Here is a 22,897-nt window from a genome sequence, read left to right as displayed (position 1 = left end):
CCACTATACACATGTTAACAAAATGGGAATTTGCGTGAATGGAGGAGGGTTATAAGCACCATATTATGTTAATATGAAACATTTTCACCGCCTATTGAACGCACCTTTTCCAGGTGTATATTTGTTCTCTTAAAGTTGAGGAAGTAGGGTAGGGCTTTAATTTTTGGGCATTACATTTAAGAGATACATTTTTAGCATTCTTAAAGTAATTGAGAGAGGCAAAGCTTTGCAATGAAGTAAAAGTAAATGGGAATATATTAAAACGAATTTAATAAAATGAAAATTCAGGTTGCCCTAGAAATAGACATTCACTTTAAAAACATTTAAGAGTCCAGTGAGCTGACTATGATGTATACAGATGTATCAAGAGGAAAACCTTGATATATTATGTGAATTACGCATTACCTAAAGTTACATAGATTAAATTATATACAGGGTAAACTAATTAATCTATAAATTTGCTGCATTGGGTATAAAAATATATATCGATCATGACAGACTGCACCAGGAAAATATTCCTAAACAAATGTTGCTAGCCAAAAGTAATACATACTCTAACCCCTTAGACTTCAAGGTATTTCCAAAGACAAAATCATATCGAAATGATTATAAATTTTAGATTTTTTATATTGCCACAAATTTACTTTCTTCAGCTTGTTATATATATTTACGATTGGCTGAATGTCATCATAATACCCAAGGGTATTCATGGACCTGCATCAAAAGCCTCATCTGTGCAAGTTCCATCACTCTGCTTCAAGTGGCATATTGGGCATTGAGTTGCAGGCACTCGTCCTGGCTTTGACAGTGCACTCGAGTGTGGTATCAGTTAATTTGGAAATCTGTCAAAAAGCATTCAGCGAATTAAACGCAATTGGCACGGTCACCACAGGGAGACGGAGTTTCCCCAGCAGCAGCAGCAGGATCAGGAGCAGGAGCAGGAGCAGGACCAGTATCAGGAGGAACAGAAGCAGAAGCAAAAGCAGCCAGCAGGCAAATAAACATGGCACATGACACTGGATTACATTTCATTTCACATTTCATTTCATTTGCCCCCGCAGCCCGCAACATTTTGATGCTTTTTCCTATTTGGAAAAGCCAAAAACTGGCAGCAGCCAGTCAGGTGGCGCAGAGACTGCTAAATTTTCAAGTGCAGCCAGCCCTTTTAGGCGCAGCCTGTGGAAATTGGACATGAAAATGAAAGGCTCCAGGGGGAGTGAGGCTTTTCCGCGACGGCGAGGCTTTGCTAGGAACGTGGCAGTAATGCAACAGCAAGTGGCACAAGTAGCAGCTGCCACAATTTTGCAGCAATGCGAAACAGGAGCCTGCCTTACTAACGAACTCGCAATGCCCTCAAGGAATTTGGTAACCCAAATTAGGTGACTGACCACAGGTGGATTAAGAATTCAATCAAAGCATATTCAAAGCGAATGCATATAGAATTCAAAGGAATAGAGGGAAAAAGCAAACAATAGAAATCTTTTTAAAAAATACCTTTAACATTCCTGAACAAACCTATATTACTTCTCAAATCATCAAGCAAATTTCTCGCTACATTTGTACTCCTAGCAAGAGGCAGGACACGCTGAGGATTTCTGGGGGAAAAAAGTACTAATATTTATGGCCAAAGTTCAGGGATCTTTTGGGCTACCCTGCTGGGCTTTAGGGTGCATGGAAAATGCGGAAAATGGACCGTCGTTGGCCCACTCGAAGCTCTAAGTAGTTCGTCTGCCGGAGTGTCAAAGCGTCGCCACAGCCGCAAGTGTAGCATACTTTCGGAGCGGTCAGTGTACGTGAGTGTACGTATACGTAATATAAAAACACACACAATTGTTGTGCTGTGTGTTTTTTTGTGTGTGTGTGTGGCCTAGTCCGAGTGGGAAATTGTTTCGTTTTCGTTTCGAAATGAAAGAAAATGCTGTTTAATGTGTTTTTTATTATTTACATCCGCGGCCCGAGGAGCAAAGAAAGCCAGGTCCCTTACAAACAGGAGCCAAAACACTGGCAATAAAATAAGGGAATTTAAAGACTAAAAAACTAGGTTTAATTTAAGCCATCTCTTAAGAAAACTCGCAAACAAAATATATTTCTAAATATTTTATATCCATAAAAAATATTTATGTGTTTCCTAATGCTAAAAATTGGAAAGAACTAAAAAACAGGCTATAAATTTATTGAATATTAATTCTTTTGTATTGTCAAATTCTTTAATAGAGTTTAGAAAATGTATTAAATTGATTTAAAATGTAAATATTACATAGAATAATTTCAAGCATTATAAAAATTTATTTACAAATATTTTAAAATATTTACTATATAATAATAAAACCTAAAAATACCCTAAAACTATCTAATTGCAGTGCAATTTTTTGAACAGTGCACCACCCCTGACCCTCTCATTTTTTTCTCTGTATCTCCCCATTCCCCTCACTCCTCCCCTGTCTTCCTCTAACCACAAACTCATCAACGTTTCTTTATTTTCTTTATTTTTTTGCATTTTCTCCTCTTTTCTTTTTTTTGTGGCACAGTTCCGGCTGCGAGGCTTTCATTTCTATGCAAATTCCTAATGCCGCAGGCTAAAAATGTTTTTATTGTATTTAGTGGAATTATTCACGCCAAACTAACTTTTGTCAAGATATAGAAAGACGGAAAGGATGGGAAATTCCAAATCGGTGCATATGTCTCGGTCTTGTTTTGATTTTCCACAAGCCGCAAGGCGAATTGTTCTTTGATGCCACATTTTAATGGCTCGCAATTGGCCTTTTGTGGTAATTACCAGTCCCATTCCCCATATCCATTTTCCATACCTTGGAATCATTTTCATCATTGCAGACAGAGGTGTTCCGGAAAAATTGACATGTGCTTTGAGCTTTTTTGATTGCCGGCAATCAATTGTAATGACAAACAGTGCAAATATTTTCTGAAATCATCCAGCCAACCCCCCACCCACCCACTCGCCCACCCTCCCCCCTCGGCGCCATAATGCATAAAGAAAAGAAAAATAGCACTAAGACTTCGCGCAAAAATGGAATCAATAATATCGATCTCAGCCTTCATGGGTCTCCGCACACAATACGATATATATGTATATATTCATGAGTATAAATTATTCCCATCATGTTACGATTCTATAATTGTTGCAATGCAGAGAAGTGTCGAGGGTTTTGTCAAGTGCAAGAGAATTGGTTGAAGGATAAAAAAAAGAATGAAGTGGCATTCCATTATCCGGAACTTGGCTTCCTTCCAAAGGTTGTCCCATAAATTCATCAATTGCTAGTGGAAATTGCATTTAAAGGGGCCTTAATTCTTACTCATCTTAGCCTTTACTTTAAGAGCACTGCATTAAGATTTATTTACCTATTATTGCGATTGTAAAATACTTTGGAATTTATAAATATTCAAAGTATTTACTGTTTGTATTTTAGCATTAGATCTTTTGACTTTTTGGAATAATTATCTTACTCATGCATATTTATAATGGTCTTTAAATTTGTTTAATTGGTGGTGTAAATATTATTACAATATAAGAATAAATATATATAGGTTTGGTAGGTAAAACGTAGTCGAGAGATAATTTAAACATATAAGAAGACTTTAAGAAGTTACAATTTATTCTTCATTAAGTTTCCCTGTCATTTATTGGTATGTAGCTTTATACTTTCCATCATTTTTAGGGCTTCTTCAAGTATTTTCATTTAAATAATTTCATTAAGACCTTTTTTATAATACTAAAGATAAATCTTATGTCTTATAGTCTTCTGTTGTTTATATTTGTGAATCTATTACGATTGATATTAATAAATATCCACAAGAGAGGTCCTCGATTTCAATCCTATTTTCATCCAATCAATATCTATTCTATTTGGTTTTCCTTTCTCTATAAATCATCTCATAACTCATTCTCAATTGACCTTTACCCTTGTTGTTAATTAATTAAGCGAAGCTATCTAAATGAACTAATTGAAGGGCGGTTATTTTAACCTGTTGGCCAGCTACCCTCTGCCACCCGCCCGTTCTCATGTTGCACAATGTCGGCGAAATCTTAATTGTCAATCAAAATCGAGCTTATTTAACTTTCATGATACGCCGCGTATCAGAATGAGTGGGTTAAGAGATGCCGCCAATTCCCGACTACCTGGTTACCTTGCGGGTTGCGTAACCCGACTCAAAGTACTATATGTATAGAGCGATGGTGCATATATGCATATCGGGGTATATGGTGCATAGCAGAGCCAGCGACAACGTTGCGTATGAGCAACTTTGAATAATTAACTCACTTCAATGGCGCTGCTCTCCCTTAGTCCTTCCATATTCCTTCCATGCTTTCATACATACATATTTTTGCTCCTGCCACTTGATGTGGAACGTAATAAAGTGAACGAGGGACTGGTGTGTGTGTGTGTGTGTGTGTGTTCCGAAATATTTTGCTGACAATATAAATTGCATTTTGGCCATTGTCACTTAGCCCAATAACTTGGCAGCGAAAAAGGTTACAACAAAACCCAACAAAACATCACATCAAACCATAAAATAGTTGAAAAATTTTTTAATCAATTTAGTTGCGTCGTTTGGGGAAAGGGAGAGGAGTAGGGTGACCTTTTGAGAACTTTTAATTTAAGAACCCTGAATAATGACATTCAGTTTACACAAATCATCAAGCCAGAGAGAAAGTTTTCAAATTGAGCGAAGCGAAAGTGAAGGTAAAATCTAATTATGAACATTTTCAAGGGCAATATTTGCCATTTGATTGAAAGCGAAATGTTTGTTTGCTTAATGTTGATAGATCAATTAAAATCACAGAAATCTCAGACATTCCGGCAGAAATTATGGAAATTGATTGATTTTATCGCTGACATCAAATTAAAAAGATTTCTTATAGAGGAACATTTTGGTCGAAGGATCAAAAGAATGTCATTTGTCCTGATTTTTAATATTTAAGAAACTGAAATAGAGTTGGCGTGGAGTTCGTTTTTTCTCAACTGGGTTTAGTTATAAGATCTAATATAACATTTTAATTCTAACAAACTAAGAACTTTTCATTCCCAACTAACATCCAAGGATATGCTTAAAGTGTAAATATCCAGGGAAAGAATGTATTTAGCACACCTTTCGCTTATGAATTTTGCTGACAACTAATGTCAACTGCTGTGATGAGTCGCACTTTATATATACATATACCCTGAGCTAATCAAATATGTGGTCACAAAATAATTGCTTGGTGAAGCCTGCTGAGAATGTAACGCAATTTGACGATAATTAAAATTATGCCTGCTGTTGGCAACTCCAGATCCAAGAGGGGGGGACCAAGAGGGAATGTGTCACGAATAACGCTTTAAGCGGCTTATAGGACCTACAAACAACAACCCCCCAGCACCACCGCCCTCGAAAGGAGCAAGGCCACGTCGAATGTAATTATCATTAGTGGAGACATTGCTGAACAATTTTTGCGTGTCTGCACGTACACGTTCCTCCGGACTCCGGACTCCGGACTCCGGGCTGGGTCTCCTGGCTCCGAATCCCCGGACAACACGGTAAAGGGCAAGACTAATCTCTGGCCAAACAAAAGCCAAAACCCCTCCTCCCGCCCGCCTTTGATGTTTGCCTTTGGCAGCTGCTCAAACAAATTACAATAAATTCGCAATTGTTTGGAGGAGCAAGAGAGCGGCGGACATTTGATTGATGAAAGGCATCAACAAGTACGTACAATGGCATTAAGATCTTAACAATTTAAATCAACAAACACCGGGAATAAATTTTGAGCTACAATATGCAAATGCCATGCAAAAAGGAGGGCAGTCACAGTAGTCGGGGGAAATTAGAGCACTTAAAGTGATTCATTGATAACTTTTTGGCACGCCAAGCGACAAAGTCTATATATGGTTATAATCCTCCGTCATCATCATCATCAGCCATTGGTGGTCTAATCAGTGTCACACGCCATCGAACTGGGCCAAAAAGCAACGCTCTAAAATGCAGCTCATGGCGCGGGGGGTCTATTCCGGCTTCAGGTGAATAGCTAATGGGTTAATGGCATTGGGTGTAATCAGCGTCTGTGTTATGGCCCAGTTAAATCGGCCTTCTAATCACATACACTTTTGGCAGATGCAACTGATCTAGATTGACGGACTAAGTGACTGGCTTTCCATTAGAGTCACTTTGAATGAAATTCCCTCTTTGGAAGACTGATTCCCTAACCTGCAAGTCCTTTTATGAGTCAATATTTAAAAGTTTGGTTTATGTTTAGGCTCTCAAATAATTTCGAGACTTCCTTAATAATTCTTTGGCCACCTAAGCAGAAATCTTGTTAAAGAAATTGTATTGCAAAGGCTTACAAATGTAAGTAGCTTGTCCTTTTATCCAAGATCACAAAATATAAACAAAAACCAAAAAGCGCATACTTGTATTTTAATTAAAATTAACATTTAAAGTAAACAAATTAAAATGTGTGTCTCATTTGCTATTCGCCATTTGCTTGCCTTGAACGATTGAGTGTTGCCTGCTGTTTGCATAAAAGTCCTGGAGAGGAAGCGCTGGCTCATTCCTGGGGAAAATCGGAAAACATTGAAGCGGGAAAGCTCCTTGCTCCTCGAGTGGGAGTTGAGTATGCTCAAGAAACGTTGCCTGGCATTTTAGTTTGATTAAAAACATGGCCCAAATGCAAAGCAAACTGCTTAAGAGGGAGCACTGCCCCGGCCCGGGAGTGGGTGTAGGTATTATAGATTATACCTACAAGTATCATCAGTCTGCGCCTGCCGGCAATTGATATGCAGATATATGTGTGTCTGTCTCTGTACCTGGACGGAGCTGGATTTGCTGGGAACAACACCTTGGAAACTCTGCATCAGCCATCTGCCGGGGTTGCTAAGTGGGCCATGGCAATGTCTTAGCTCACACTCATATATTTACATATATGTACACAACTCTGGAAAATAATTTCATTTCATTTGATTCCAAGTAACACTGGCAACTTTTTCCATATTCACACACAAATGGGAAAAGTTGCGGATGGAGGAAGAGAGGTTCGACTCAGAGGGGAAAACTGATTGGCGCATGCAGTCAACTGTCAACGATTTTTCCTTTTGCCAGCATTTTGTCCTAGATTTCATTATTGCCAGCAAATTAATTGCACACCGAGCCCAACACACAACCTGTTTGTTGCCACAACGCTCAGAAAAAAAATTAAGGACAATTTGTGGTAAGTTTCACACAAGACAAACAAACACTTTGAGATAGGTTTTAAAATATTTTAAAGCTGAGTAAAACTTATTGCTCTAAGATCTGCATAAAAAGATACTGATAAAGGTATTTTAGACACCTGAGAAATATGTATTTAAATCGTAAAGAGTTGACTTTAAAGCCTCAATAAGTTTTCCAAGTGCATCCATATACCTCACAGCTTTATGAATAATTCCGTTTGCTGTTGACTTGACCGACCACGCCTGCCAAAGGACAACGACGACTACTAATTCCCCCTAATGAGCCACTATATAGTTGGCCAAGAAAAATGGGTTTTGCCACCGCCACCTTTAAGACCTTCCTCGTCTGTTGCAGTTAACTTATTTTCAGCCTAATCAAGTTGACTATTTTATACGAGACTTTACCAGACATTATCTGCAAACTTTTAAGAGAACTTCTTACGAAAAACCCAGCCAACCATCGAGCATAAGACTTATCTTAGGCTGAGAGAGTGCGAGACTGGTAGCAGTGACTAAGCCGAATATTATGGCCATAAAAATGTTACTTTAAGCTGATAACAGGGGGTGTTGGGGAGAGCAAGAAACTCGGGGGAGGGGGAATGTACTATATAAGACGGGTCGGAAAGCAGTCAAGCGGGAAAAATCCTTCTCCAAGGCAAAAGTAAAATCCCAATAAGCAAAAGATGGGATTATTGTGCGAGGAGGAAATACTCCAAAAACCGTGGGGGAATCACTCACGGACAACTTTCAAGTGGACACTTATTTCCGGGCAGTTAAACAACAGAATTTATCAAGAGATTCAAAATGTGTAAACAGGACTTAGCTAAGGTCGTGTTTATTTTTCAACTTGGAGTAGATTAAAGTCAGTTCGACTTAAAAGAAATTATGATAAAGAAGGGTATTTAATCATTAAATTAACTTCTCAAAACTGAAGTTTTGGTCATCAATATTTAAATAAATAACAAAGCCTATATGGAGTGGTAGTTTTAAGGATTAAATAAGAAAACCAAGTACAGCCACATTTGCTTTAATAAAACACAAATATTTCCTCTTATTATTTGATACTTTAGCTTAAGAAAGATATTTATAAACTTAAACACTCCCAAATTTATGGATTAAAATTAAAACATTGGCAACTAAACAAAGTAAACATAATAAAACATTATAATATAAACATTCTACATAAACAATATGAGTATCTAGGATATTATTAACATTCTTAAAGCATTTTAAACTTACCATATAATATACACGACTTTAACTTTACATTTGCATGTCAAATATATTTTTTTTTATAACCCTTAATAAGTGAATTTTCATAAAAAATACAATTTTCTCTGCCTCAGAGACCCCACTTCTCTGAAAATAAGTCCTGCTCTCAGAGTGCGTAAATTTTATAAAAATGCGTGATGCTCAGCTATGCCAACCGCCATCATCATCATATCATGATGATGGTGATGATGATGATGATGATGACAAACCATGAGCAATATAACACCCATTTTCCGGACATTTTTCCTCCCCCACTCGACCAACGAAAGTGCATAAAGTGCATTGCTTAAATTAAACTTTCCGCTGGCAGCGCCATCTGCCGCCACAGAGAGACAACGCGACCGTTGCCCGGGGAGAAGCCACCCCAAATTGGAACCTCCACAGAGTCACCTTTGAACCAACGATTGCCTGCCCCCTGCCCCCTCCCCCCCACCCCCTCGAACATGACACACTGCCAGCGATACCAGCGTAACCGATGAACCCCAACTCAGGGGGAGGAGGTGGACGAGGTGGAGGAGGAAGGGCTGACCGAAAAGTGCAAATGTCGCATATTAAATTAACGCTAGTTGACAGACACCTCAGCCCCAACCCCTCCCCCCGTCGAGGTCGAAGCCAAATTAGTCGAAGCGTGAAAAAAAAACCATAGTATAACGGTCACGGCGAAGAACAATAACAAAAAAATGAAATTATAAATTGCTTATCGACAGTATCGAATATTGAATATTGACTTGTCAACGCTGGCACAGCACACACACACACACACACAGCACTCAATCATTTAAACAATTTGTTTACCCTTATCGCTACAGAACGAAAAACATTTTCTTTTATTATGATTCGTTTCTCTTCTTCTCAGTCAGAAATTTACGAGCCAAGTTTTTGCCATTTGAGAAATGTGTCAAAGAGGAAAACACATACAGCTAAAGTGAAAATAATAGCAATAAATAAGGAAAAGTAAACAATACGGGTTGGAAGGAAAAGTCATATTCTGGGAGCCGTCCTTAAAGATGTTTAATTTAAAAATGTTTTTTAAATAAGCAAAATTTGTTTAAGTTATAGATTTGATTTTACAGAAAATGGTACTGTTTTACAACGGAAGTTTCATGTCGTGTATCCTCTTGATATATCGATTACATACGATTAACATACCGATATATGTCATTCTGTTTGATATATCGAACTGTGTAAGGAATTTAAAAATTTATTTAATTATTGAATTAAATCAATTTTGTGGTAACATTAAATTAAATGCTTTAAATATAAACCTATCCCAGTTAATTATATATCCCCATACTAGTAAATTAGTTTATAAATTAACCTATCCTTACCATTAAATGATTTTGGTGTCCTCATTTGCTCATATATCATGCACATTCAATGGTCTGGCAGACCTCATTTTAAATGCAACACAAGGCGGCGTCAAACGGCGGCGGCGGCTAATCGTAATGAAATTACTCATACGCAAGGTTAGCCGCCGCACAGACCAGACACATCTATGTACTCCAACCCGCCACGGAGCAATGCTGTTGACACTGGGTAACGTGCAATAATTCAAAATACTGTCTAGACTCGGCCAGAGACAAAGACAAGGACGTATATAAAACACAAAATGAAGATGCTGTCGAGGGAAAATATTAAACCATTTTCATATCTTTGGTCATTGTTGTTTACTCTGCCATTTCTGAGACTTTGTGTGTGTGTGCCATTCATTCTCGCTTTAAAGTCGTTAAACGTCGCAAAATTTACAATTTTTAGAAACTTTACGAGCAGCAACAACTCGTTTAGTTTCTGCATTAATTGACGCAATCGATTTGAAAATTCGATGGGCTGGATTATACCAAAGCCTTTGTACACAGACACATCGCTCCGAATTTGTAAACAAAAGCCAGCGTTTTTGTGGCCATAAAGGCAATATTTATATCGCTGAAAAGCAACAGAAAATTCCTAATTACCGCCGAGCGCATCCATCTTCATGAAAAGCCCCCCCCCCCCCCCAATAAAAGCAAATCAATGCGCATATAGATCAGCAAATAATAAATTCTCCGATGCATGATATATGATATAAGGATGTACTGACAGGCCAAGTGACCTGTGGCCCAAGGGACCCGTCTCCATATCCGTGTCCGTGTCCGCTCACTGGGGGAAAAGCCTTCGAGGGCCAAGACAGTCAAGTGAAATGAAAATTCTATTGACAAATGACTTATTTGCCGCTCTGCTTTCGCTGGCTGCCAGCAAAGAGCAGAAAATTATATATTATATGCATATATTTTTGAGTGCCAACAAGTCTAAGCGCAAAGGCAAAAGTCCCAACGATTTTGGTTAAATATAGACCCAATGGCAGCGGGAACAGACTCGTTCTATATCGTACGAGAAGAACGCATATAGCTAATGAGCGATGTGGCTCGTCCACATAATTGATGACTTGATAGATGCAAACACACACGAGTCCCAGTCTGAGTATGTGGTGGTCCAGGTTCAGGCCTGCTTAAGTGATTGACTTCTGGGGTTAAGAGTCCCATAAAGTGAATAGTATATGTTGCGTATAGGGAATGGTCAGCGGGACATTGCCCACTTCCCACCGAGAGGCTCTTAATGCTTTTCGGCGGCCTAAGTGTGTTTTCGGGTGGCTGAGCACTTTATACTCTTGGGAACTTTTGAATAATATTATGTTTCTTTGACAAATTATAAGTTTAGTGGCTCAAGACACTTGTAGGAATTAAGGGTTAAAAATTATAGAGGGTAGTAAATAATTGTAATAATTAATTGCATTGAGTTTTTAAGTTCCCAAAAGGATCACTATTAGTACAAATATTAATTTAAATAGACCCCTTAACATAATAAAAAACCAATTTGATTTACATTTTTGTAAATATCTGGGACTTTTTCACCTGTCATTTCCATTTCTCATGCCTTTCACACACGACCTGCTGAAAAGAGGAAAAGAAAGAATGGATGGGGAACAAAAAAAAAACAGCAACTTGATTGAACCCTTCTCAGACATTGACCAATTTGCAACAAGCTGTCAATCCAAAATATTAGCTTGCATGCGTCCGTGTGTGATGTGTTCACAAAACACTTTTATCTATCAGCCATATTTATGGCCGTGTGCACAGTGAAATATTCGCAAATTGACTTCAGTCGAGCGGAACGATGGCGTGCAAGCAAAATAAAAACAGTTACAGTCCCAATTCTGGAACTATAAATATTTAACTTTAGGTTATAAAAGAAAGTTGTGTTTAAAAAACCCTTAACAAGTATAAAATAAAGACCAAAAAGTAGTTCAATACATCTGTATACAATATAATTTTTACTTTACCTAAAACTTTGAATAGAGAAGTTAAAATGGCGAGATACAACAAAATATAAAAAATATTTTCAATACACTTTAAGCAAGTATTTAAAAATGTAAATGTAATTCTTAAATGGTAATTATCAATCTTTTATTCAACTTATTCGATCCTTTAAATGCTTGTGATCATCTACAAAAAAAAATTGTAAGTATTATGATTTCAATTTAAAAAGGAGATGATGTTACTAACTACAAAAAAGAAAATACAATAATTATTGAGGAAAAAACCAGAAATATTCTTATGTTCCCCATAGAGAGGTCTGACTGTAAAGCGCAGCCTTGGATATGGAAATCATAACGACAAAAAAAGCACAAAGAGAGCGACAATGAGTGGAGCAAAGCTACCATCTGTTTTGGGGCTTTGTTTGTGCGCTGTTGCTGTTGTTGTTTTTGTGTGTGGCACATGGCTGGTAAGCTTTTTGGGGGGCCAATGCAAATTGTGGGGGAATGGACAGAGCTTTCCTGCCCAAACACAATCAGCTGGTGGCCCCCAAAGCTTTCCTACAGCACAATTGCTGCGTAATTTTTGTTGTTGTAAGGAAAAGCACCGTAATGCAAACAAACATATGAGTACGCCTTCCGCTGTTTGTTATTACAACGAGTCGGGGGGATATGGAGGTTGGCAATCGGGAGACAACAAAGCACAGCTGTGTGTGCAGGAGCTTTGTAAATTGGCGCTCGCTCTCTCTTACAGCTCTCTCTGCTATCTGCTCTCTGGGTAATCTATTGCGCACCTTTCAAGCTGAAAGGCAAAGTGGAAACCCCTTCGACTGACACGAAACGCTCATGTAACGGCACTCTATGTGCAACAAGGTCACTGTAAATTTACATTTATTTATTCGCACTTACCTAATTTATTTATTTGCCCCGCAAAGTTGCATTTGCCAATTGTGCACTTGTCAGTCACTATCAAAACTGGCGACCTGTCACTCGTAATGAGTGCCTACTGTGGCATGACCATTGACTTTATAACTGGTTTTCCTCACGGCCCGCCAGAGGCGCACTCACCTTCCGCGGGAAGGTGGGCGCCCAATTTGACAGTTGTCAGAAATTCTTGTTCCATATTCTATATATGTTTTCTAGGGCCCTGTCAAGTGCACACGACAAGGTCATTGTAAATGTGTGTTTATTTTCAATAATCTGTTGCCCTGCTCTGCATTTTATATTCTATTTCTGACCTGTGCCAGAAACGCAGAAGAAAAAGCGAGAGCAACCAAAGAAATAATTTGTTCTGCCGTCTTAGTTTAAACTAAATTTCGTAATTGAAAAGTGTATTTATTTTCGGCCGCAAGGTCGTTGTCAAATCTTTTACATGGGGGGCGGGCAGAGCGCCCGAAATCGGGCCAAATAATACAAAGTCTTTTAATAAAAGTTTTCAAATATAATTGAATTTATAGTATGTTGTTCTTTAAGCTGAACAAAAAATTAACTGAACCATTATCCTCTTAGTTATTTACTTAGTTGTAAAAGAAATATCTACCCAATAGATAAGAGGCTTTGAGAATTGTGTTCTTGTGACAATTTTCGGATATTTTCACTACTCTCTGGGCCTTTATCAAAATTGAACGATAAGTTCTGTCTTAGGGCAAGAACCTATGGGCATAAAATTGTACCTTTATAGAGGACATTCTCATCGTCCTCAGTGCTTTAAAATTCGCTGGTAGCCCGCCGCCACCCGGCCAGTGACGCGAACCGCTCCTGTGCGCATGTCGAGCGACCTACACAGAAAAAGCACTAAACAGGCCAGAATCCGAGTCGGAATACGAATCCGAGAGTCCCCCAGTCCGAGCACGACTCACTCACCCATACAGTGCGCTTCGGTCTCATGTAAGACATATAGAGTCTATATAGTCGCTATAATACCATTCCATTCCATGCCACCGACCGACCGATGCGGAGTTCGCGCGTTCTCGGTGGTTAGTTGAGCGTTTGGTGGCACTGCGAGCGGACGGAGAGCGTTTTATGTGGAAGCGTGGAAAAGAGGAAAAGTGGAAAAGTGGAAAAGCAGCCACTGCGACAAAGGTTAAGCAGCAGAAACAACAACAACAACAAATCAACCAATCAACAAACAAAGGGAAAACGCATCTAAGCTGGCTCAGGAGAGAGACGCAGAATAAGCCGAGACCAGCGGACGCACTTTGGTTTCTTTGTTACGACTCTTTTTTTGTGAACATCGGAGCACGTAAAAAACGAATTGAATTAGTGCGCAATATTAACAACATCAACAGCAAAAACAACGAACTCGAAACGTGCGCAATAATTTGTTTAAAAATCAATGAAGACTGCAACTGCGCAAAACTGAAAAAACAAAAAAAAAAGAAATTGCATCACAGAACACGAAACTAGAAAAGTCTATGCCTGAGAGAGTGGGGAAAATCAATAGAACCCCGGACTAAATTGCCACCTTTGGGAGCAGGAAACGGAGAAAAGTGGAACCATAACGAGACCAGGACCCGGACCAGGATCATGCCTTCCCTTTTGGAGGCGCTGGAGCGCAAGTACTTCGCCGAATGTGAGTTCGAGAATGCCCACCAGCCGGAACTGCACAAGCGGAGCGATCTGCCCAATGACTTTACGGTGACCAAGTGCGGCGGCCGCATGGAGTTCTCCATCTTCATACCCCGCCTCTCGCCCCTCACCAGTGTCCCGGCTCTGCTGGTGCTCAACGACTGCGACATCGACTCGGCTGGCGACTTCGAGAGCATCCGGGATAAGTGCCAGCGGGTGAGGGAACTGGATCTCGCCCAGAACAAGCTCAGCGACTGGGCGGAGGTGTTCAGCATACTGGAGCACATGCCGCGCATCGAGTTCCTCAATCTGAGCAAGAACCAGCTGGCCAGCCCCATCAGTGCCTTGCCCTCCACCGCTCCCACGGTGAACCTGAAGAGTCTGGTGCTGAATGGCACATACCTGGACTGGGCATGCGTGGATGCGCTGCTCCAGAACCTGCCGGTGCTCCAGGAACTGCATCTCAGCCTGAACAACTACAAGCAGGTGCTGATCGATGCCGAGGAGGCGGAGCAGCGACTGCAGGCAACGGAAACGCCAGAGGAAACGGAACGGAGAATCACCAAAGCCCATCCAGCCCTCAAGACACTGCATTTCACGGGTAATCCCGTCGAGCATTGGCAGGAGATCTGTCGCCTGGGCCGATTGTTTCCCAACCTGGAAGCCCTGGTCCTGGCCGACTGTCCCATCCGATCCCTGCAGGCCGAGGAGTGCAAGGAGGATACCCACATATACTTCCCCAGCCTGAGGCTGCTCAACCTCAGTTCGGCGCAGCTCAACAGCTGGAGTGCCATCGACCAGTTGGCCAAGTTCGGGCAACTGCGCAATCTCCGTGTGAAGCACTGGCCCCTCTGGGAGAGTCTGGAGTGCACGGAACACGAGCGGAGGCAGCTCCTCATCGCCCGGTTGCCCAATGTGGAGATGCTTAATGGCGGCGGCAAGATCAGCACCGACGAGCGGATAGATGCCGAGCGGGCCTTTGTGCGGTATTATATGGACAAGCCCGATGAGGAGCGACCCGGACGCTACGAGGAACTGCTGCAGGTCCATGGCAAGCTGGATCCCCTGGTGAATGTCAGCCTGAAGCCGGACAAGCGGGTCAAGGTCGTCTTCACGTACAACGATGTGAGCGAGAGCCGCTTTGTGGACATCTACCTGACCGTCAACGACCTGAAGGCCAAGCTGGAGAAGCTGGTGGGTCTGGCGCCCAACAAGATGCGCCTCTTCTACCTGGACCAGGACTACAAGGAGTTCGGCCCCGAGGAGATGCGATACCCCAACAAGCAGCTCTACAGCTACAATCTGCAGTCGGGCGACGAGATCATCATCGATGCCAAGAAGTGAACGGGGAGCGGAACACCCCAAGATCTTATGAATTGTGGGGGGAAACCTACATCCCGCTTTGGGCGGTGCTACAACTTGTGATCTTGTACACGAAACATTTATACTTAACGTATTTTTATTTCTACTGTTAATGCGTTTCCGTTTTGCCCTGCGACCTAATACTGTGTAAATACGTTCTGAGACGGCCAAGCGAGCATTGCGCACCCACATCGTACATATATTTTAATTACTGCCTAACCTAAGCCACATATACACTTACTCAAAGAAAAACACTCACAAAGCAACCAGCGAGGAAGCATTAAAAGGAAATTTTAAAATTTACCAATCTCGTAAAGTGATTTAATGGCACCTGATGGGCAGCACTTTTCAGTGGGGTCTGGATCCCAGGCGGGGGGGAAAGGCTGGAAGATAAGATATTGGAATGACTCATGATCCCGCGCTGGTGAAACCAAAACAAAACCAACACAAGCGGAGGTGCTCTCTGGATCCATGGAAAGCTTTCCAAGAGAACTGGCTGACTGGCGGTCTGGCGACTATATCGATGTCTGTGTCGATAACCGACTTCGACACTTCAATTACTCTGCCTGAAAAGCTTTGAAAAGTTGTTCGTTTGTTGGGAGCAAAAAAAAAACACATATAATCTGAGAACTGGCTCTCCCACTTCCCACATAAAATTAGCAGAGTAATAAGTGCTTATGATGGCTGTTTGTCCATTTAGCATATAGAAAAATATATATCTTTGTAGTTCTCTGTGGAGCGTAGCCAGTGAAATCATGATAATTGCCAATGACTCTCATCTATGATGATGTTATTTTAACTGATTCAAATCTAATTGGTTTCAATTTTGTTAAATAAATCAGAGATGATTCCATACAACTCATTTCTTATTTGCAATTTCTTTGTTTTATTAAGCTCTTCGCAATAATCATTAAAATGCTTTAATAAATAATTAATAAAGAAGTCTTGTTTTTAAAATACATTAAAATTTACAACAAAATTCATTCAAATTTGCAACAAAAATAAGTAAATACATTATCGGGTCCCAGTTTTTAATCCACAAAAAAAATGTGATTAAACTGGATTTGTATTTGCATACTAATTATTTAGAAACCACATCAAAATATACATTTATTAATGTCTTTTAACTGAAATCGCTTTGAGAATCAAAATAAAAATATCTAAGGACTTAAAAATATGCTGGAAAAAATTACAAATTATTATTTGATATTTTTGAGGACATATCAAAGTTTAAAAAAACCATAACTGCGTCAAAATTAACTTTATTTGAACTCGGAAAGCTTTTCTGTGCTAGTTTTTAGATGGTTAATAAATCTGCATTCTGATTTTAATATTTTTTAATTTAAAATTTTTGTCAATTTTTGACAATTTTAATAATGTAACCCATTATGAAATTTTGAAAAAATTTAAAAATTTTTTTATTTTCTCCCGACATAGCTAGGAAGATTCGCCTGTTGATGCTGATCAAGAATATATATGATTTATATGGTCGGAAATGACTCCTTCACTGACTAATATTATAATTACGTCTGAAAAAGTATATATTAAAAAAAAAACACTATGAGCAATTTCGAAAATAAATTACTATCTAATCACTACCTAAAGCTACTTATACTAATGTTTACAAAATATTTATTATAAGAGCTGCTTAACTCAATCATATTATACACTAAGAATGAGTAACAGAAATAGGAAGGGTTCATAAAACTCTTAAAAAAGTGTCTAAAATGATGCTAAAGAATAAAAAAAAACAAAGATTTCAGTGCATACAAAAAATCTTATTTAAGAACTTTATGGATTTCTAAAGTACACACGTATGTATATAACTTCATTGAGTTCATTGGCTCCTAAGAAATAGTATTTGTATAATCAAATAAAATTTAAATAAATAATTTAGATAATGAAGAAAATACAACTTTATTTGGTAAATAAAAAAAATAAATAAATAATTTACGGAAAAGTATCTCTTACTTTACCTTCTTCTCAAAGCTAACTTGCCTGCCTGAGAGATATGTCACTGAGAAACGTTTGTTTTTCAAGGCATGCCAAATGTAATTTAGCAATTTGTAAACTGAAGTGTGTAGAACCCTGCTCCCATCATCGTTCAGCGATTGGTAATTTTCCAGCACACCCTCACTAGCCCCATTTTTCTGGCCATTTTGTGGGGTACGGCAAGTGGCCAAAAAGGGGGCTAATGTTAATGACGTACGATCCGTATACGACACGTTGGGCAAAGACAAAGTCGGGGAGATCGTGACTAAAGAGCCTGACCCGCCCACAGTGGCGGTGGAGAACCAAAACGAAAACGTCGCTAAAATACGCCAATTTTTATGACACTTTTGTGTTGTTGATGATGACGAGGTGCAATATATGTATACTCCCGCTTTGGACCCACACAAACATATTTCGGGGCGGTATCAAAATAAAATCAAATAGAGGTCTACGTAGACGTCGGGCAACGATGGCTTGTCGTAAAAATGCAAGGTGTGTGGAACGAAAAGAGGAAAAAAAAACTGTTTATGTAGATAATTAATAAAATTTACACATGGGGTTTTTTGAAAGTCGAGTTGTTAGGGAAGGTTTTTTAACCGGCCAACGCTCAGGCGTCGATCGAGTTGCGGTTCAAGCGCCGTTCGAACCAGACGTGTCCCCAAGTGTCATTTACATTTTAACCGAGATTTTTCCGCGAGTTTGCCGGTCTGGAATGAGATCAGAATGGATCCGGACAATGATATATATGCCTTCTACGATATCAGGGGGTACAAGGGGTACCAATACTTCTTACTCAACTCGTACTTGACTCGTGCTTAGCAGAGGATTAGAAACTAATGTAACTTTCACCCTCTCTGTATATGTGAATTGCAGGAAATGTAGACCGGGCAGGCTGAACTCGGAACGTATCCTGCAACCGCGAATGTCACTCCTAGGGAAGCCGCTGAACTACAATCGCGGCACCCGCCGCGATGTTCGCTATCGGCGCCTCCAGAGTCGCCTCTACAACTTCTTGGAGAGGCCGCGCGGCCTGCATGCCATCTTCTACCATGTGATGGTGTAAGTATTATCCAATTTTAGGCTTCCAATTTAAAACTCAAAGATATTCTAAAGTAACAAATTTCTAAAAACCAAGGACAAGCTTTCTATCTTAATTTTACAAGCAAAAATAAATTTCAAAACATATTCTCTTATAAAGCAATATTAACCCGAACTTAATTACCTACCAAAAGTAATTTATAGAAATTTTCTAGTATTCAGAGATCTGTTAAAAATTATTTTAAAACTATTATTTACACATTTTCTAAATATATATGAGTAATTTGTAACAGATTCCTGATGGTGTTCACATGCCTGGCCCTGAGCGTGTTTTCCACCATCAAGGAGTACGAGGACGACGCAGTGTATATCCTGTTCCGCATGGAGATCCTGGTGGTCATCTGGTTCACCATGGAGTTCGGAGCTCGTCTGTGGTCATCGGGCTGCCGATCGCGTTACCAAGGCTGCCTGGGGCGGCTGAAGTTCGTGAAGCGACCATTCTGTATTATAGGTAAATGTATCAGAAGGATAAATCGAGGATAATGCTAATTAGCATTGGCTTTTTCAGATATTATCACCATTTTAGCCTCAATTGTAGTATTAGGCATGGGCACCTCCGGCCAGGTGTTCGCCACGAGTGCCCTGCGTGGCCTCCGGTTCTTTCAGATCCTTCGGATGGTGCGCATGGATCGACGGGGCGGCACCTGGAAGCTGCTCGGCTCGGTTGTATACGCACACAGACAGGTGAGTTCATAAATCTTTTTAATTTATTTAATTTAAAGAGGGTTAAGAAAAGTATTTTCTGAATAATTTACTATCAAAAGTTAATAAATATATTAGAAATGAGCATACAATTAAAGGAATTCTGGAGACTCCGGTCTTAAAAACTTCTTTAAGAACCAATTTCGTTTAAATTCAATTCCAAATTTAAATTTTTAACATTGGGAGAAACATTGGTTTATTTATTGGTTAGGGAGTGTCAAATATCAAATTTTTTTCTTATTATTATCTTTATTTATTAATTATCTTACCAATTAACATTGAGTTATTGTTAATAAACATTTTATATTATATCAAAGAGGTGATAAATGGGACTTTTAAAATAAAACAACACACAATATCATTAAATAATAAACCCTTTAATAATTATATAGTATATAAACTATATTTCCTTTACAAACATCCTATTTTATTTACTTTTTTTAGGAGCTGATCACAACCATGTACATAGGCAATGAGGCTTTTATAGTAAAAATAAGAGACTGTAAAGCCGACAAAATAAAACAATACAAAATATCATTAAATAATAAACTATTTTATAATTATATAGTATATAAATTATAGTTCCTATATAAACATCCTTTTTTTTTACTTTTTTTAGGAGCTGATCACAACCATGTACATAGGATTCTTAGGTCTAATCTTTGCATCATTCCTAGTCTACATGTGGGAGAAGGACGTCAATGACAAGTTTAGCAATTTCGCCCAGGCCCTTTGGTGGGGTGTGGTAAGTCGTAAATACTTTATTAAATAATAAATTAATAAATGAAACAAACATTGAACTCTTTCTGACTGTAGATTACCCTTTGCACCGTTGGGTATGGAGACATGGTTCCGATCACCTGGCAGGGCAAGCTAATTGCCTCTTGTTGTGCTCTTTTGGGTATCTCCTTCTTTGCACTGCCAGCGGTAAGTAAACAAAAAAAATAAAAAAATATAACAATAGGAAATAAAATTCTATGAAAAATATATTTTTAAGCCAATGTATTTTATGGTAAAGATGAAGTCCAATTAAAGTAAGGCTTCTTTCTCCTAAGGCTTCTTTCTTCCTTCTTGTTAAAAAATAGCAACTATATCACCTTTTTTGTTGGTTAAACTTTCAAATATCATTAAGAATTTATTATATATTTTTCTATATTTTTCCAGGGCATCCTGGGCAGTGGTTTTGCTCTGAAGGTCCAACAGCAGCAGCGCCAGAAGCACATGATCCGGCGCCGCCAGCCGGCGGCCACTCTCATCCAGGCCGTGTGGCGATGCTATGCGGCTGACGAGCATTCCGTGTCGGTGGCCACATGGAAGATCCACCAGGTGGCACTGCCCAGTCCGCCGGCTTCGTAAGTATTAGCCTCGACGGCTCCATTGATCCATTTTGTGGGCGGGCCATCTGTATGATACTTAAGTCTCTTTGGGGATGTGTTTTGCAGAACAGAAGTGCCACCAACTATTGTACAGAAACGATATACACTTACACAGTCACAAAACACTCGCACACACACACACACACACAAAAAAAAAGCTGAAAACTTAGTGTGTTCATGAGCTGACCACTTGAAATTTTGAGAAGCGCATAGAACGGCGCTGTTTGGTAAAATCAGCTCATGGCTCAAAAAAATGTTGAAAACTCTGAAATATATATTTACTATGTACAGAACAAGAACACTACTACTGATCAACCTAATACACTCAGCGTAGGTAGAACTAGAGATATACTATAGCATATATCTACATAGAGTGTAGCCCGATCAATCAAATCAAATCAAATCGATCAAATCAAATCAAATCAAATCCACCCCCCCGACTCTATCTCTCTCTCTATCTGTCTCTCTTTTTACCACCCCGATTAACCACTTAAGTTCTATATCATTTACTTTTTCCCATAGATAATATAATTTTTGTAAACATTTTCAGTTCTGAAAACTGGGAGCGATTATTAAAAAACATAACTGAATATAGGTAAACCTTGAATAACCAACCATAACAAAAAGCAATTCAAATCAAGCCAAGCAAGACTCAAAGCAATTTGCCAATCATATTCTATAAAATACGGGGGGTGCTCCTCTCAGCCCCCTAAAAGCACCCACATCCGTAGACATATGACGCCCACATTTAAATCGAAATAAAATGTTAATTCGCAGCTTTTTTACCATCAGCACCTCAGTCTCTCGATCTATATCTTTCGCTCTGTCTCTCTCTCGCTGTCGCCTCGATCTATCCATCTCTGTCTTCCGCCGCATTCGAAAGAATTCTTTGCAAAATTTTATTTTTTTTTTGTGAAATTCTCCTCAATGACCGAAGTACATACGATTCTAATCAATATGAAATACGAATTGATTCTCATTTTGTGTGTTCTGCTGCCCGCGCGCCCATCCAAAAAACCCAACTTCATAAAAAATGCATATAAATGTGTGTGTAATCTATAATTAACACGTGAGTTCAATGAAGCCAAATGAGTCTCTAAAGCTTTTTATTCGATTCTCTACCTCTCTCTCTCTCTGTTTATCTCTCTGTTTCTATCTCGCTCCCTTTACCCCGTTAATCCAAGCCAAACGAAGACACCTTGTATTTCCCACCACCCACTCACCCCCTTTTTACGCCCGGCCTTATATGATAATTGTCCCTCCCCCAGCACCTCGTCGCCTAGTTCTTTGAAATACCGATGCTCAAAATGGATTAGCCGATTTTTTATTGATCAGAACTTATAATTATAGAGTTTAATTGTCCGAATGCCTGAAAGAATTTTTGTAATGATGCAATATCTGTATGTTTGTGGGTGTTTTTGTAAAAGTCTAGGTTATTTTCTGAATAATCGGAGGGGATACAGAAATCACTTTATAACCTCTAGAAAACATGAATCTTTAAAGGACCAAATTTAAGATCCTTTAAAAAATCGCCTAAAAGTATGCTTCAAAAGGAACTTCTTCTTTTACTATTGAAATAAGTGCTAGAATAATTGGTATCTATTTATAATATCTAAAATATTTTGTATTATTTTAAACATATGTTAGTTATTTTTAATAATTCTAGCTTACTAACGTCAAATTAGTTTATCAGTAACAATATTTTATTTCGAAAAGAATGACAACTAAGCCTTTTAAGGTCAATGGGTTTATGAGAAGCTCTCTAGATACTAAAGTGGCACAGATAAAGTCTAGGGCATGTGAATTATAGATAGTAATCACAAGCAAATAATGATTTAAGATAGTACTAATTATACACCCCAAAAGTAATATGAGATAAATCAATTTTAAGCTCTTCTTTGAGTGTCGGAGCAGTCGGCATGGGATCGACTTTGCAAAACACTTCATTTATAACGTTTAAATGTTTGGAAATAATCCAAAATAATTTTGTTTTCTGCCTCAGCACCAATTTTTATAAATGTTTTTTACTCCTCACCCCTGTA

The 22,897-nt window shown here is 39.0% G+C and overlaps 2 protein-coding genes and 1 long non-coding RNA gene across 40 annotated transcripts in view; 2 read left to right on the top strand and 1 right to left on the bottom strand.

Moving 5' to 3' along the window:
* KCNQ (KCNQ potassium channel) overlaps nt 1-22,897 on the top strand; it is a 46,894-nt gene that overhangs the window by 17,241 nt on the left and 6,756 nt on the right. For 10 of the 38 annotated variants that reach the window (XM_086827701.1, XM_086827699.1, XM_086827684.1 and 7 more), the window contains exons 2-7: nt 18,553-18,738; nt 19,011-19,228; nt 19,286-19,461; nt 20,099-20,224; nt 20,296-20,406; nt 20,644-20,831. In XM_086827701.1, the coding sequence (XP_086683827.1) occupies nt 18,602-18,738; nt 19,011-19,228; nt 19,286-19,461; nt 20,099-20,224; nt 20,296-20,406; nt 20,644-20,831 (956 nt within the window). In that variant the 5' untranslated portion in view covers nt 18,553-18,601. Of the gene's footprint in view, nt 1-16,896; nt 18,172-18,305; nt 18,456-18,552; nt 18,739-19,010; nt 19,229-19,285; nt 19,462-20,098; nt 20,225-20,295; nt 20,407-20,643; nt 20,832-21,405; nt 21,925-22,897 lie in introns of those variants that run through there. The other 28 variants (XM_086827696.1, XM_086827683.1, XM_086827680.1 and 25 more) reach the window with 13 other exon arrangements.
* Nucleotides 13,164-15,990, top strand: mlt (tubulin folding cofactor E like protein mlt). Its single transcript, XM_020945478.2, has one exon. The coding sequence runs from the start codon at nt 14,284-14,286 to the stop codon at nt 15,667-15,669; it is 1,386 nt and encodes a 461-aa protein (XP_020801137.1). The 5' UTR covers nt 13,164-14,283; the 3' UTR covers nt 15,670-15,990.
* On the bottom strand, nt 20,043-21,006 carry LOC147644329 (uncharacterized). Its single transcript, XR_015270511.1, has 2 exons — nt 20,301-21,006; nt 20,043-20,238 (listed from the first exon to the last, which is right to left on the bottom strand). It is a non-coding gene; the product is annotated as an uncharacterized LOC147644329 (long non-coding RNA).

The sequence above is a fragment of the Drosophila serrata genome, unplaced genomic scaffold (assembly GCF_035046125.1).
Source record: "Drosophila serrata isolate PLE 108 unplaced genomic scaffold, ASM3504612v1 contig_184, whole genome shotgun sequence".
NCBI lineage: Eukaryota > Metazoa > Arthropoda > Insecta > Diptera > Drosophilidae > Drosophila > Drosophila serrata.
This window is presented reverse-complemented; position numbering and strand designations above follow the sequence as displayed.